This window comes from Poecilia reticulata, chromosome 17 (assembly GCF_904066995.2).
Source record: "Poecilia reticulata chromosome 17, P_reticulata-male-v2, whole genome shotgun sequence".
NCBI classification, from domain to species: domain Eukaryota; kingdom Metazoa; phylum Chordata; class Actinopteri; order Cyprinodontiformes; family Poeciliidae; genus Poecilia; species Poecilia reticulata.
This window is the reverse complement of record NC_088846.1, coordinates 28,136,402-28,153,280: the sequence shown is the minus strand read 5'-3', so window position 1 is coordinate 28,153,280 and position 16,879 is coordinate 28,136,402. Positions and strand designations below refer to the sequence as shown.

General features: G+C 41.0%; 1 protein-coding gene across 2 annotated transcripts in view; it reads left to right on the top strand.

The window, feature by feature from the left end:
* The window catches only part of LOC103480019 (receptor-type tyrosine-protein phosphatase N2-like), a 187,743-nt gene that overhangs the window by 118,532 nt on the left and 52,332 nt on the right, over nt 1-16,879 (top strand). For both annotated transcript variants that reach the window (XM_008434755.3, XM_017309950.2), the window contains exon 13: nt 14,512-14,724. In XM_008434755.3, the coding sequence (XP_008432977.3) occupies nt 14,512-14,724 (213 nt within the window). The remainder of the gene's footprint in view (nt 1-14,511; nt 14,725-16,879) is intronic.

The window sequence follows — 16,879 nt, the reverse complement described above, 5'->3', positions numbered from 1 at the left end:
GTGATGGTTTGGCTTATCTAGCCAATCAAATCTATATTGAGCCACTCGTAGTAGATATTGAGGATCTTTTTACAGATCCAAAGAGGGGAGGGAGTGCATCTTTTGCTGGGTTACCCGTAAAACATTTACTTATTTGAGCAAACGAGCGACAGACGTTTTTATGGCGGGACATTCTCCCTGTACTTAATGGTGGGGAACAGCAGCGAGGACACGGCGCCTTTAAGCCCCCAGGATGTGATCGGACTGGTGAAAGGGAGCTCAGAGACTCAGACAGTCTGACGGTGATGCAGCTCTGTTTGAGACTGTCAGGAGGATTGTTTCATGCTTGTCTTTGTGACTGCAGAGGGGAGACAGTTACGTCGGCCGCTGCTGTCAAGCCGTTCTACAGCTTTGTGCAGTGAGCTTAGCCATAGGTGAAAGACGGTTGGAGTGTGTGTGTGTGTGTGTGTGTGTGTGTGTGTGTGTGTGTGTGTGTGTGTGTGTGTGTGTGTGTGTGTGTGGAGAAACTGAAGTAGAAAAGAGTGCAAGAGAAGAAATAAGCAAAGTTTGTTCGTTTCTGCTAATAAAGACATACTCTAGAAAATCTCTTTCTATGATTTAATATTTGATCTCTATGATATTTATGTTTTAAATGATTTCTGACAAATAAAAATGTTGCACTTTATTACTGAATTTCCCGTAAAAATGCATCACTGATGTCAATGCTACCAAAAAAATGAAATGGCATAAAACAGAAAATGACTAAAGGGCTGCTGGCCTCGTGTTGCTACACATGCAAAGACAAGACATGAAATTCAGCAGCCACACTTTGTGCTGATTGATTATGACTATTAAAAGCTTCAAAATGATTAAAAAATGAACAAGAAACAAATATAAACTCAGCAAATTATTGAAAACTGAATGTAAACTCAAACAGGTTGATGAAATGCTTAAGACCATTATCAATAAAAGATTAAGAACTGCACATAAACTGCTGTCAGGCATTTACACGGACCCTCTCATAGCTAAGACAAAAAAGTCTTTCTCTGAACGTAGCGGGATTGTTGAGATTTACAGGCAGTGGTTTTCACAATGCAGCATCAGTTCTGAGGTTGGATGCAGTTGGAGAATCGATTCAAACTTCTTAAAACAAGCCGAGTCTGTGGATTAAACTGCGCTGAGTCCATGAGAGCTCCTCGGCCCAAATTTAGACTCAGTCTAATTCACAGCTTGAAAAACGAAGCCTTAGAGGCCAGACGTCCTGCCGCACCACAGCGTTACAAGACGGCACCGAACTCAGAGCCTGACTGATGGAAGACACCGACGTTTCTACCACAAGCCCTGGACTTCTACTGAGTCTTCCTCATGGACACACTGACTGGGGATGGAGCAGAGAGCAGGACAGAGCATCTGTCTCACACGGGACTTAAGGAAAATCCTGCATGATCTAAATTACACTGCTACCAGTTATCGATGGATGGGAAGGCAGATTTTCAGAAACGGATGTCAGTCCAGGACCATGGATCTTCACACCATGCTCCAGTCTTCCCACCGATTTATAGGAAATCTATTGGAAACACAACAGCAGCTGTTGGAGTTCAAATGTTTCATTTGTCCACACTCTGTTTCTTACTCCTGTTTCTTCTTTCGTAATTTTATGATGTGCTCAAAACTTGGTTACGATCAAGCAGCTGAAAATCAAAAGCCTTCAACTTCTCCTGAACTTAATGTATTGTTTGCATACAATATCTGTATGTTAAAACACCCTGTATATTATAACACCCTGGATGTTATAACACCCTGGATGTTATAACACCCTGGATGTTATAACACCCTGTATGTTATAACACCATATGAAGCCTTTCAGAGCCTGTGGGCATAGTAGCTTAGTAAAAATGTTTAAATTCAGACAGAATGTTACTTCAAAACAAATTTTATTTACATATTTTTCGGTTGTTTTAAGGTTGATGAGCCAGTTTTGTAATTTCCAGCAGTTAAAAACAGTAAGTTAGTGAAAATATTGCAGATGGAATGACGTGAAATGAGATACAAGTAATCCACTAAGTCTTTAGTTCAACAAAACACTGAAACTTTTGTCTTGGAAATTGACATAACAGACACAAAAAATGTTTATTGAAAATTCACTATTTTCCAGATTACAGGGTTTTAAATTACAGATATTTATTAGTGTTTTTCTTTTCATCTCAAAGCCTGTGAAAGAAAAAACAATACATTTTTAATTAGTATCTTTGTACTGTAGCTCCACCACATTTAACTCTCTTTGTCCTGCATCTGTAACTCACTCCAGCCGTCGTCTCGGTCGGGGTCTTCCTGACACTCATCCAGGCTTTTCATTACCGTGACGCCATCGCTAGATGCAATTAATGACATCACTGGCCTGACCTCTGCTCCCAAATGTACTCAATTATTGTAATATCACCCATCCAAAGACGATACCACTCAGCAAGAGAAAACCTGTGGCATTAGAATAGTTTAGTGTAATCAGTTTGTGATTACACTGATCACAGAAAAGACTCAGTTCTTAGTCTTTTCTGTAACATTTTAGCATCTTTGATCCGTCATTTTTGAACAACACCTTTGATTTTGTGTCTGGTGAACCAGGTGTTTTACGTCTTTATCCTACTAAACACTCAAAGACCCATATTTAGTTTTTTTAGCTGCTTGGTTTTTATTCGAAATGTTTTGCTGTTTCACTGGGTTCATGCACTCCAGTAAGATTTTCAGGCTCTTTGGAAGAGAAACAGCCCCACAGCATGACAGATCCTCCACCATACTGACAGTGGGCATAATGTACTGCACTGACCAAACCACTTGGTTCCAGTTTGAGTCCCAGTAGTTCTTAGGAAACTCGACTCGTTTGTGATGGTAGAACAGAAACGGCCTTTTTGTGGCATCGCTCAGTGTGAAACGTTTTATTGGTAACTTTTGAAAATACAACTTTTTTCTTTTTATACGCAACAAATTCAGTGTTAGAATTTTTTTTTCTACACTTTTTGTAAAATGAATTAATTTCAAGGCCTTTTACACATCCATGTCAGGTGTGATAAGTGGGAAGAAAACTGCAACTAAAAAGCCATTTGAGAGTCGACATTTTCATTTTTCAGACACCAACATTTCTACAACTTACATTTTAACTGTGTTTTACACACAGGAGATAAATATTTTGCCGTATAGAAATATGTCTGACATAAAACAATGTTACTTTTTGATATTAAAAGCAAAAAAGTAAATAAATTGGAGATATCATTTGCAAAGTAACAAGCTCTTTTTTCCTCATTACTTTGCAGTTAGGCTGCACAACTTTCACAGTCTATAAAATAAAACGGTCTGTGTCAGTTTGTCAGTCAGACCAGATGTTATGCTCGGCTACTGTACGTTACAGACTCATGTCCCAGGGGGCATCGGGGCGGTGGGGCTACCGTATAATCCGGATGATGGCTCTTTTGTCTTGGGTGCCATCCTTCTCAACAATGAGAGCGAGGGCATCGCGGTGGGTCGCAGGAATCCCAAACATCTCGCGACACACAAAGGACAACAGTTTGGTGGTCCTGAGCTGAATGAGCTGTCATTTTGGTAGAAAAAGGAGAGTGAGTCTTTTATTTGGTCTCCGTCGGTAACCGTTTGAACACAACGCAGGCTGTTTGTGAGTATCCAACCGATGATGGCCTCTGATGTTGTCGCCATGTGACGGATCTGACTGCAGAGATTTTGCCCGTATTGTTCTGGAAGCGTCTGAACAATGGGGCAGACCTGACTGTTTTCACGAGAGTGAGGTGTGTCACGTTTATCGAGCGTTTTACGTGGAGACCTTGAGTCTGAAATCTTTCATCTGTGTATATGTAATTACAGTCGGAGTACAATTTAAAGATGCAACTCAAGAATGTTTCCGTCAAGTTTTCAATGTCAGCGGTCAATCCGTTGAGATTAGAAACCTTTCTTTTCAGAAAATCTTTATCGGTTAAAATGACTGGAAACCAAAAAAAGAAATAAAATGAATTGTTCTAAACCTTCATGACTTTGCATGAAAACAATATTACAGTTTTGGTTTTGATTCAGCATGAAAACAAAACTCTGCAGTCCAATTTTTTGAATCTCTATTTCACACAATGTGCTCCTCCTCAGGTCTCGCAAAACTATCCTCCTATTCACATCCACACTGTTCAAAATATGTGCTCAAGAAATTGAGGCGGAGGTGTTTTAAACCAATTATTATCTAGCTCAGTGTTCATGACCTTACGCTTCTTTTTTAAAGTGAACCTGATTCAGCTTAGTAAAAACTGTGACCATTGATTGCACAAACAGTCCTTGAAACAGAAATATTTAACATATCCAACCCTGTGAGCCAATGAAAAAGACTTTAGATTTTCAAAACTCTTCAAAGTGAAGAGGTCTTACAAAACAGTGAAAGATGTTTTGACATAAAAAGAAAAGTACGGCTAAATTTTAAATGGCCTTCCCGTGTTGTTCCGCGCAGAAACACAACAGGCAACATTTCTAAGGTCTGCTGCTGCATGATCATTGATTTATTTCAGAGAAATTGTTGAAAGCTCCCTAAATCAGCCCTTCCCCCCTATAACTGTTACCATACTCATGTTTGTCGTTTTAGTAGGTTTTACTATTGCATTATACAGAAATCTTTTGCTTGTGGTGCTAAACAGTTGGAATTATGAGCCCCTTTTGTTCTGAGGACATATTTCTTTATAGAACAATATGGATTATTATGGCTACATGGTAACTACATTTATCTGACTCCTGAGGATGAGGTGTAGTGATAATGTCTGAATTACAGCAGTAACATTTAAACCGGTGATTCAGTCACAGTCATTACCCCGTAAAACTTATCTAGAGTCACTCGAAATCGTTTACAGAAGTGTGACTGAAACAAATTTTAGATTAATTTAGCAAATGCAAGCTTTGATGTCTATTGCGTTTGACAAGAAGAAAACCAGTCAGGACTAAAATCCGGAGTTTAGCAATAACTTGCATACAAATTGTCAAAATAACAAAAAGCTGGCCAGGAACTAAAAAAGTGTTTGATTACTGCAGAGCCAAAAAAACCCTTTTCAAATCAAAGAGGACTAGTTCCACTGGCAGATTATTTCACTTATGGGAAAACCTTCTTGCTTTAAGTGAAAACAATTGCCAGTGCAACCAGTACTTTTTGTTCAAATTAAGAAAATATCTACTTAGAACAAGCTGCTAAAAAGTAACTTGTAAGAAATATCGTATTGCACTAGAAACTAGACAAAAGGTACGTGGTGAGATTTAGTGTTTTTGCAGTGCAGTCATCAGCCTTGTTTTCCTTTAGGGAGCTTGTTGGTTTACATTAACATTTAGAAATGGTGAGAAATACTTTAGGGATTTACTTTACACAATCCAAATTTTATGTTTATAATCAGAGTAAATGTATAATGAAATAGACAATCTGTATTACAAAAAGAACATTAAATAGAATGTAGGCCATGAGTGTCAGGAAAATCCTGGTGTTTTATGCTCGTATTGTAATATTTCAGATTTTGATGGTAGAAAATAATGCAAAAAATAAAATAAAAATTGGTTGATATTTCAGATTTTGCTGAAGCTGTGATAGAAATGAGCGGACAAGGCAATTAAACATCTTTTACTTAAGATGTGAAGCATGGAGACAGATCAGGTACATCTGGCAGTTTGGTTGCTGGGGCCGTGAGGCTGCAGTGAATAAAAGCTTTAAATATTTTTTTCTTCCTACTCAAAGAAGAAAGAAAGAAAGAAAGAAAGAAAGGAAGAAAGTGTTGGCGCTCAAACCGCCGAACATTTTTCTTCCAGCTCCATTAGTTAGCGTTGGAGGCAGTGAGAGTTAAGCAGGTGGAGGTCGAGAGAAGTGGTGGGGGGTGGCTTGGGCTTGATATAAACTGAAAGGCCCAGCCCCCTCCCAAATCACCAATCACAAAACGAACGCCCCCCCACCCCACCCCCTCCACCTCTTACCCCAGCACACTGAGTCTGGTTGAGGGTCTTCGCCGCCTGCCACCTCCAGCTGTCGCCAAGGGGGACAAAAGGTTGCATGGGGGTCTCTGTGAAGGAGCTGGGGGGGGGCAGTGGGGTGTGTTGAGTGGGTTGAATAGAAAGATAAACTGAAGAACCCTTCTCCGAGCTGCACACACACTAACAAGGAAGGACCTTGTCAGCTGCATTAGGCAGCATCTTTTTTTCTTCTTCGCCTCTTTCCTTTCTCCTCCAAGCTGAACTGCAAACACTGGTGAGATGGGAGTTGTCGGCCTGCTGCACTCACAGCCAACAAACAGAAAATAAAAAAAAAACACTGTATACAAATATACCTGAAATCCATGCATAAAAAGCAAACATGTAAACACCTATTTGTCTCATGCATTTGCACAAACAGACCGACTGCAGCCTGTTCCTGACTCGGTTCATGAATTGTCCGCCAGTATTTGCTGCAGCTGGAAGCCAACCGTTGGCTGCTTTGCACCCTCAGCATCTACTAATTAACCTATTTAAACTACACAGGCTTCAGGGTGGTGTTTGTATGTGAGGTCATACACTGGTCACCTCTGAAACATGACAACCTTTCAGCTGTTTCTCTTGGTCAACAAAATAACAAACACGCACCGATCGAGATGCAGGTTAGTGGCGCCATCTTGACTAACGGTGGCGACATTTTAGGTACAAATCCTGAGTTTGTGGCAGTAATCTGTCTCTTTGATTGAATTATGAGCTGCGACTGCAAAGAGAGACAAATGTAAGGTTTCTGTCAGTGTTACATTACAAATGTGCTCTAAACTTTTTTGATATTCTGCTAATGTCAAAGAACACAATTTTGCTATTGCGGTGATTTCATTAAACAAGAAATGTAATTAAAATGTCGTGAATAATCTTGTTCAAGTGATAAGTCATTAAAAATCATGGCGACTGATGTAAACAGTTACATGAGATAAATTCATAATTCAGCTGTCAGAGGAGACGGCGGCGTCTTGTTGGCATCGGCACAACAAGCTGATTATACTTGGAAACAGCGACATGTGCAGCTTTTTGGTCGTTGGTTATTTTTTTTCTTTTTTTTTTTAATGTTTCCATCTACTTTCATGATTTTTTACATTTTACAAACATTCAGTATGTGAAGAAGAATAAATATTTAGAAGCACTGACTAAGTTTTTGTTGTTGTAAAAGCCAGTGGCATAGTTAGTCTTTCGTATTTTAGTTGCCAAGATGAAAAGTCGTGACAATATAGCTAAGAAATAGACGGATACGTCTATGGAAGCTACATCTGACAACTTTTTTATCGTGAACGCAACTGAGTGAACTTAGTTGATCTCAGCTAAATCTTGACTTTGTTTCTTTTCAGTATGAAATAATTTCTTTAGTGGCTTTCAGGTTCTCAATTATTGTAAAATCATATTGATTATGATTTTAGTTCTTTAAGAACTGATTTTAGTTCTTTAACAGCAACAGAGATAGTTGCTGTTAAACTATTTCACTGAAAACAAAGACTAATTGATTCTAGTTGATATTTTAGGCTGTTATTGAGTTACTTGGTTATCATTCGGAAAACATTAACCTGTTTATATTTCTGTCAAATCAGATGTAGATTGTCATCGTCACTCTGAGATTACAGAAGGTTGTCATAAATCCAACAAGTTTTAAGATTTATCAAGCTTCTATTGGGCCTTCCAGTTATCTGCTCAAAGTCTTGCTCTCTCTCGCTGCCTAACAGCTGGCATGTCTCAATGTGCCACAACACAGCTTCCTTCTAAGTATCTCCTCTGACTCCACCTCACTGATGCAGAAAATAGGAAAAAAACTGGATTTTTACAGACGACCTGGTGGCTGTTTTGCATGATGCATTCACTGCCTGGAAAAGGATCTGACTTTTGACTTTCTGGTTGGAAAACTGAGCCTTAAAACCTTCAGATTTCAGTCCCCGGCTGATTTCTCAGAACATTTACGGAAAGAGAAACATCCAGACGAAGCTCCAGATAACAGAACATTCATTTTTCTATTCATTTCCCCATTTGTTATTCTGTAGATTGATTTCTATCAATTTACAGAATAACTGTGTTACAAAATAAATCAGTAATATTTTGATAAAATTCCCTCTTATTTTCTGTTCATCCTTTCTTATTTTTTTTATCCGTCTGTGTACTTTCTTTCCTTTTTTGCCCTCAGACACCCCTCTCTTTACCCTTTCCCCCCCCCCTGAACTCCTCTTCCTCTCACCTCCTGTCGGCAACATGTGGAGCCGTCGCCATGGCAACGAGGGGAGGTGACATGTGCTGTAGACAGGCAGGGAATGGAGGGAGGGATGGGAGAAATATAAGGAGGAGCCCCGTGGAGCACTTTGTAGCCTCTCTCTCTCTTTCTCTGGAAGTAAAAAAAAAATAAAAATGAAAAAGCATCTCAGTCGTCCATGTGGAAGCGCTGGATGCTGCTGCCTGCAAATCTTCATCACTTTCCAAACATGTCCTTAACCTCATCTAGGAGCAAAACAGAGAATCCGCATCTTTCCTCCTTTTTAATTTTTCCAGTTGAGATGGCGTAGAGAAGGAAAAAGGAGGAACCCGGGAACTTTCTTTTCCATTTTTTTTTTTTTTTTTTGTTCGTCTTCAAATGAGGTAGAAAGGATGATGGGAGGAGATAAATCTCTCTCCAGCTCCCTCTCGCTCTCCCCTGCTCCTCCTCCTCCTCTGCTGCTAGCGAGGTGCTGTCCGTGGACCCGGAGTTGAATGGGAAATAGGAGCAGGAGAAGGTTTCCACTCCATCTCTCATCATGGATTTTTGGTAGGATTCGTTTCACTTCATATGTTTTTTACATGTAAATGCTGAATTTTCATCTGCAGCTGTAAATGTCTCTTCCCTAAAAGTCTGTGTGAAATCTGAGGAAATGAGTCCAGTTGTGGGCTGAGGAGTGCTCCGTATTATTTTCCTATATTTACATTACAGGCCATGTCTTTTCCATCGTTTCTTGTCCATTTATCTGCGTGAAAATGATTGAAACAGAGTGTATTTGTGTAAAAGGTGTGCTGGGAGTATCCTCAGAGTTGAGGCGCTGGCTGACTGATGGCTCCCCGGCTCGGGGATTTCACGCAGCTGCATCTCACCGTAACGTTGTAATAACAGTCACTTTAATGGGATTTGCTGCTGTTTTCATTTTCTGGAGCTGCCGCTTTGCACCGCAGGATGTGCGACATTCAAATCATTTTTAATGTCATCCTGGAAGAGCATCCCAGTCTGTCTGCGGGTTGGCGCCTCGCAGAAATGCGTTCGCAGCACACCGCTTTAATGTCTCATAGGCTTTTTTAAAATTTAAGGATGAATTTAAAGTGAACTTTGAGTTTGACGATCAGTTTGCTGTGGAACGTGACCTGCGTGTGTGTGCATGCATCTGGTGAGGAAGGGTGTGTGAAGTCCCGCCAGCTTGTGGAGTTGCTGTCTTTCTGTTTGCTGAGAGGTTCCGTTAACACCGAGCTGAACTTTTGCAAATGTCCAGGATGAGTCAGAGATGAGAGACAGATCTTTGTTTCCTCCAGCAAGTCAACACAGAGGAAAACAATAGCAGTCCGCTGCGACCCCGCTGACCCCTTCGCTTTTCCCCCTTTCTTTAACTCATTCTGAATAAGCCAAAGCCGTGCAAATCCATCTGCCTTTTGTCTATGGGAGCCGGGCTAATCCACACCCTATTTACACACACACACGCACGCACGCACGCACACACACACACACACACATCAACTACCCTAACACTATTAATTCAGCACATCTTGACATCTTAAAATAACGCCATGTTTACTCTTACTTTTCAAATTTATGCACTACAATTTAAGTTTTTTAACAACCAGAAGAGCATCAAAAGATGCTAATTACGTCACTAGCAGCGCAGCTAACGCTGATAGTTTAATGAGAAGTCAAATCTCAGATTTATCTCGTCAAGTTCAGCATGTTCTGTGTTTAGCTGGTCGCTGTGTTTGCTCAAAAAGAAGGTGGATCCATCAGATTCAGTGCAGACAGGCAGACTTCATCCTCGGTGGGCGACGCTGAGGCTTTGCGAAATTGCGCACTCAGTGTGATCCACAGATTCTTCTGGCAAATTGTTTGCGAAACCAAAAGATTTGCAAGTACAATGAATTTTGTGAGAGCAGATGGGTGGCAGGGGGTGGAAGTCCCTTCAGTTTGTTGCTTTTTGGGGTGTTGGTGTTCCTGCTTCATTTCCAAAGCCCCCGGATTTAAAAAAGAATACATGTTTTTTGTTGTTTTAATAAATACAAACATAAAATGATATTTGAGCTTTTTCCTCTTTGAATGAGTGTGCATAAAATTTGGTGTGGCTTCACGCTGACACTCCTAGCTCTCCCCATTGAGCTCGTGTGAAATGTAATTTGAGTGAAAGTGTTGAGCCACAGGAGGGATAACAGCGAAAGGCCACAAAGCTGCAGCGCCGAGCTGATAACCTCTTATTATTCGACACGTATAGCGCAGTATAGATAGCACATGTAGACAGAGATAGAGGGTATTAACATACTCGCCTGGAGCTGCACATCACACAGGAGGCTGCACGGTTTGATGCATGCATGTGCATGCATCAGTGTTCCACCTCCTGACTGGAGAAAACATTTGATTGCAAATTTTTTTGCTTCGTTTTCCTCTTTAGCGCCTGCAGAGTGGCTGCAGACACACACAGCTTCCCTCCTTTGCTGCTGCTACTAACAACTGCAGCCAAACTTGTTTAAGCAGGTGGGGTCAAGCAACATTTGTTTGAATCAATAGACAGACATGCTAGGCAGCCATGATGAAGAGACCAGAGGAGGAAGAGGAGGAGGAGGGGGAAGTGTGTGTTAGAAATGCCGGCATCTGTCCCGTGAAAGATGACTGAGCTGTTACAGTTAGAGCTCTGAATTATGGGCCATTACTCGCAGAGCAAGGCGCGATGGCTCGCCGTGAAACTTCATTTGACAAAACAATGAGACGACTCGGGGAGGAAAATGACAAATGAAGTTATTTGATCCGCGGTATTGTGGGTTTGAGAAGGGGTGGTGGGGTGTGTGTGAAGAAAATAAAAAAATAATACATTTAACCAAACATTACTCCGCTGGAAGCGTGTGGGATCAGCAATAATTCATTATTAATGGCCGTGCCAAGCCCACAACACTTCCAGACTGCTGCTCAGCCACTTCTCCTCATCAGGCCTCCTTAATAGCTGCTATTCCTGCTGCAATCTTTTACATTAAAACCACATTAATGAAGAGAAACTGAAAATAGACACAATCAGTTCCTTCTGCTCCTACAGATGTCTGAATTAATATGTGCAGCCATAGAGGTGTGTTGTAATTATCCTGCCTGCATCATGTTTGAAGCAGATTGATGCACTTCCATCAGGCTTGTTCTTAGAAAGCGCTCGCTCTTTTGCGGATCGCGGCCAAGCGGAGCTGTGTGCTAACCGCTGGCCCCCCATTCTGCAGCCGCTCTTTATGAGGTGCTGAATGCAGCAGCAAATGAATGCAATCATAGAGGGGGGTCGGGCGGAGAATTATCGAGTGTTGATGGTGGCGACGGTGTTAAGGAAGGGAGGCAGGGGGAGTGGCACCCTGAAACCTCACAAGAATTCCCGATTTGTGTGCGGCGCTCCTTTTTTCCCCCCCGTCTTCCCGGAGTTCCTCTGTGCTGACAGGCGGGCAGGAGGGATTCAGGAGGACCGTTCCCCTCCCCTCTCCTCCCCTCTCCTTCTCACCGCTCTGCTCTCAAAGCCTCCATTCCATTAACTCACCACGCTGCTCCTCACCTAATCTCTGTGACCTCCACTACTGAGGGACAGGGTTTTTTTTCACCCCCCTCGGTTCTTCTCTTAAACTCGAGTGAGAACCTGCTGCTTTTCTCAGATGTGAAGAGACCCAGCATTGCAAACAAAATTTTCCCAGAAAAAAAAAAAAAACCCGAAGGGGGTAAGGAATTGCGTTTCCAGAAAGGGACGAGCTGTTTCTGCTATTGATTTCTATTGAACAGTCTTTGTCAGGCTTGTAATTGGCAGTGCAATTTGCAGCTCTCCTCCTGTTGGTTCTTGCCTCTGTCTTTGTTGCCAACATTGTAGCGCTGCATGTAATAATGGGGAATTATGTTGGCTTTTGTTAACTCTTAGTTTGTCAGGTAAAAAAAGAAGAAATGCAACAGGCCCCCATTATGTCAGAAAATGAACAGCGAGCAGCAGTTTGGAACTGCAGCACTTAATTAGGAGTTCAATAAAGACTCTCTTCCTCTTTCTTAAATTATTGCAGCCGTTTTTTTTTTCTTCTTATACACTGGTGAAGCGGAGCAGGCTTTTATCGCACGCCTTGTGTTCATTGTGTTATCTGGGGCGGCAGAGTGGACTGGAAGGACGTTCTTTAATCTCCAGTTGTTTGCTCAGGGAGCCGGTTCTCACGCGTTGCGTTAGATTGCAGCCGAGGTCGGCGGAGAATCCCACATTCTGCTCAGATGTACCTCTGGATTAGCTCAGGGTTTATTAAACGCAACGCTTTGCATTAAAGATAGTGGAAGGAGCTGTTTTTATCTTGCAAAATTATTTGTAAATTTCCTCCTTGAGGGGAGAATCATTAGTTTCAAAAATAGCTTCATGCTCTTAATGCATTTCACGCAGATTACCTTGTTGGGTTTTGGGTTTTTTGGCCTGTGTTTGCAGATGCTTTAATCCGGGGGTATGAAGCAGCATGCAGTGACGATCCGGCAGCCTGCAGGGTTGTTCCCATCCCACACGCTGTCAGATGTATCCCCAGATTAGCTCCTCTTGTCTGACTGATCAGGAAAATCACCTGAAAGCTTGCTCACTTTAAAGTGTGTGTTTTCATACGCCCCTGCAGCTCACAAGTAACAACCTCCGTCACACAGTTCCTAACAGGGCGGATGAATCAAAACTCTTACTGTACGCTTACAGAGGCAAAAGCATTTATGACACGATCTGCTCTCAGTTTATCTGGACACAACCGAAGCCTTTTTTTTGTGTGTGTAAAGAAAATGGATTCAATTTGAGCAAATTTTACCAGTCGAGGCCCATTCAGAGCCGTCGTTCATTACATTTCATGCAGGGTTCTAAGTCTGAGTAGAACTGAGGTTTTCATGCTTTCTCTCAGTAATATTTTATTCAGAGTACTTCAATAAATTCGTTTACACACATTTCATTGTTGGTAGAGTTGTTGCCTTGCAGCAAGAAGGTTCTGGGTTCGATTCCCGGCCCCGGTCTTTCTGCATGGAGTTTGCATGTTCTCCCTGTGCATGGTGGGTTTTCTCCGGGTACTCCGGTTTCCTCCCACAGTCCAAAAACATGACTGTCAGGTTAATTGGCCTCTCCAAATTGTCCCTAGGTGTGAGTGTGTGTGTGCATGGTTGTGTGTCCTGTGTGTCTCTGTGTTGCCCTGCGACAGACTGGTGACCTGTCCAGGGTGACTCCGCCTCTCGCCCGAAACGTTGGCTGGAGATGCACCAGCAACCCTCCTGACCCCACTGAGGGACAAGGGTGCAAGAAAATGGATGGATGGATGGATGGATATTTCACTCAGCATGCAGCTTTTACTTCACTGTAAAACTATAACTCTCTCTTTGCTGTAACAGATGAACCGGTTTTTATATGAAAGAAAGTCTCTCTGTTTAGAGAACAAATGGAATAGCTGATGATGCCTTTTATTTATGTACTTTTTTTTTAAATAAAACATTTTTTTGGAGGTTTTAATTGTATTTTTCTGTGTTTTGTTCTCCTGTTGGGTTGCATGAGCTTTGAGGATGAAAACCGTTTATCATTCCTACAATATTTTCTTTTATTATGTTTTTTAATCTGTTAATTGAACCCTTGCTATTGGTTAATAATGCAATATTCCATCTAATTTTAGATTATTTGAAACATGGACATTAACGAAAAATAGTAAAAAAGCCTCACAAAATGGTTCAATTACCTTAAAAAGACCATAATGAAGAACATGCAAATTATACAACTCTAATAATTTGAGTCTGACTATTAAATTAAAGTAAGTGGTTAAATTAAGACTGAAATGGATGAAATGTGATTTGAAATGCAGGTTTTACAAAGAGCAAATTGTGTCTCTTATTGTGAAATGGCTGATTGAATGAATAAAACTTTCCTGAATTCAGACTTTTATCATGTCTCCTCACTGCTCAGGGTTTTTGTTTCATGCAACAAACTTCCTGATTCTTCCACTCGAGGAAACTACAACATTATTTTTCCATAATATTTAAAATAACTGACTTTTGCTCATTCTGCAAAGTTCAAATGTGCATTCAGCATTAATCAACAATCTGAGGATGTATTTGTAATTGTTTTTGTTTTTCCTTTAGGTAAAACATGAAAGTTTTTAATTAACCAGAGTGGTGATATTTCAGTTTCTCAGCTTTAATTAAAGTACTTTTTTTTTACAGTGTTAGCTGTCCCACGCCTCATTGAGCTACAAAATGAGCCATATGCAGCAGATAAAAACAAAAGTAAAATGTTGTGAACTCTTTTGTTTGGTGGCCAACAGGAAAGCCAGATCAAGCAGATCCCCACCAAGTACAGCCAGGGAGAATCCACCAAGTTCCTCATCCTCACCGTCGTGTCCATCCTCTGCATCGTCGGCGTGCTGCTGGCCTCCACCGTGGTCTACTGCCTTCGCCATCGCTCCCACCACAAGCTCAAGGAGAAGCTCACCAATCTGGGCACAGACAGTGGCGGCGATGCTACTGCCACCTATCAGGTAGGAGGTGTCACTGCATCCTCTGAATCCAAAAAGAAAAGCTTTAAATATTTTATATGTTTTGTGTTGCATGCAGAGTCTTTTTGAAATCTTTTTTATGCTAACGTGTTCAAACAAAGGCATCATTTTAAACTGCCAGCAGCACAATTAGCCGTTAGCATTGTAAACTGTAATGTTGAAGCGTAGTTGTGTTTATGAATAGCAGCTTGTAGAAAACAGTTTGTATTTATTCTCCTCTCTGTCTGTAAACATCACACCTACACTAAGCCCATGTAGTGTTCTTCCTAATGTAACAACATCCACACCGAAGAGAGCAGCTGCTAGCCCAGCCGGTTGTTTCTTCACTGAGAGGGGAAAAAAAATTACATTTTCAAAATTAAGTTAAAAAAAAGTGAATTTTCTAGGAGCATATCTTATTTGTGTAAGCTCTTATTTCAACTAATGCAATGAATAGTAAACATAAAAGACTAAAACATTTGTTTTGAGTCAAACAGGAAATTAAGAAATTGACTGATTGCTGCTCACACAGACATACTCAGCATCCAGTAAAATCACCTTTATGTCCCTAAATTTAAGCTGGTAAACTCAAAACGAAATACTTCTAATAAAACAAACTGTGGCACATTAACAGACTGGAAAAATTACAGTTTTAAGTTTTAGTGCATTTAATAAAAAAGGGAAAAAACATACACTTAATGAAAAGATTTTATCACGCAGTAACTTATTGACACTTAGCTTTAAACATAAAAAACACACATTTAGTATTGGGTTTGACTTTTTGTTGAGCCTGATCTTTGAGCTGGTTTGTTGAATTTGCTGTATCAAAGTTTAAGTGTTATGCTGCTAATGGTCCGTTGATGTGGCTAACTGAATGCTACGTTCTCCTCTGTTTCCTGTTAGATTTAAAGCTCTGATTGGTCAGCCTGAGCAGGTTCATCACATCTGTCCTGCTGAAATGTAAAAAAATAAATACATTTGGTAGACTGAGGGTGAGAACAAGCTAGTGAGATATGGAAGGAGTTTTCTACCCTTTTTCTTAAATTGTCAGAAAAAGCTCGGTTTTTTCACCTCTGTTTGATTAGTATATGATTGCATTATTAATATATGTGACACCAGTTTCTCTTTAAACCTTCTGGTGAGGGAACTACAGGAAGCTGCTGCTGATAAAGATTTTCTCGTCATGTTTTAAACAAGTGAGTGTATTTTGTCTCTCGCCATTATTTCCTGCTTAAGGCTTGAAGCAATAAAAGAAACCCAACAGGTTTTCTGTTTTTTTTTTTTTCCTCCTCCAGTTATTTTTATTCCTCCTCGTTTGCTGGCTGCAATTATCCTTTGGCCAGAATAGCCGAGTGTGAAATTTAATTTACAGAATCCAATATTAAGTGGCTTTTTGAGCAAAGAATTAGATTGAGATTATTTTCCGTCGCTCTCGCTGACCTTTTCCCCGCCATGTTTTTAAATGAGAGTGGTCCTGTGAGCATTGATTTTATAATAAGCCCCCCCCCCCCACACACACACACACACACACACTCCACATGTAAGTGCCTACACTTTCTGCTGTTCTCCAGAGATTTTTGACTCCTGAAATAGACTGTAATGCTGCGTCAGACAGCACAGAAGTTTGACGCTAATGTTTGTGGATAAATTGTTGCTTAGCTGTGAGGAGAAAGAAAGAACTAACAAATATTAGAGTAAAATTATGGTCTGTGGTTAGGATTTGACAACTTACTCACAAAACTCCACTTAATATGGAAACAAATAGCTTTAAATTGTGTGTGAGGTCATAATTAATCAAGGTTATGCCGGTTTTTGCTCGTTTTTTACTTGTTTGACTGATCCCAGAGCTCCCTCTGTTGATCCTCTTCTCCCCTCGTCTTCGCTCAGTTCTGGCGTTGTCAGCCTCACTGTTCAGCTCCCATCTTAGCCGTGTAAACCTCGTCTCTTTGTCGGCACGGCGGTGTGGAGGGGTTCCCTGGGTTGGATCCTGTATACGTGTGTGTGTGTGTGCGTGTATGCGTGTGTGTGTGTGCAGTCTCTGGGGCTACAAGCAATTAAAGCAGACAGAAAGCGGCAGGCTGCCTGAAGGTTTTAGTACTGCAGCTCCTTCATGCTGACTGTCAAACGTACACGCACACGCACACACACACACACACAC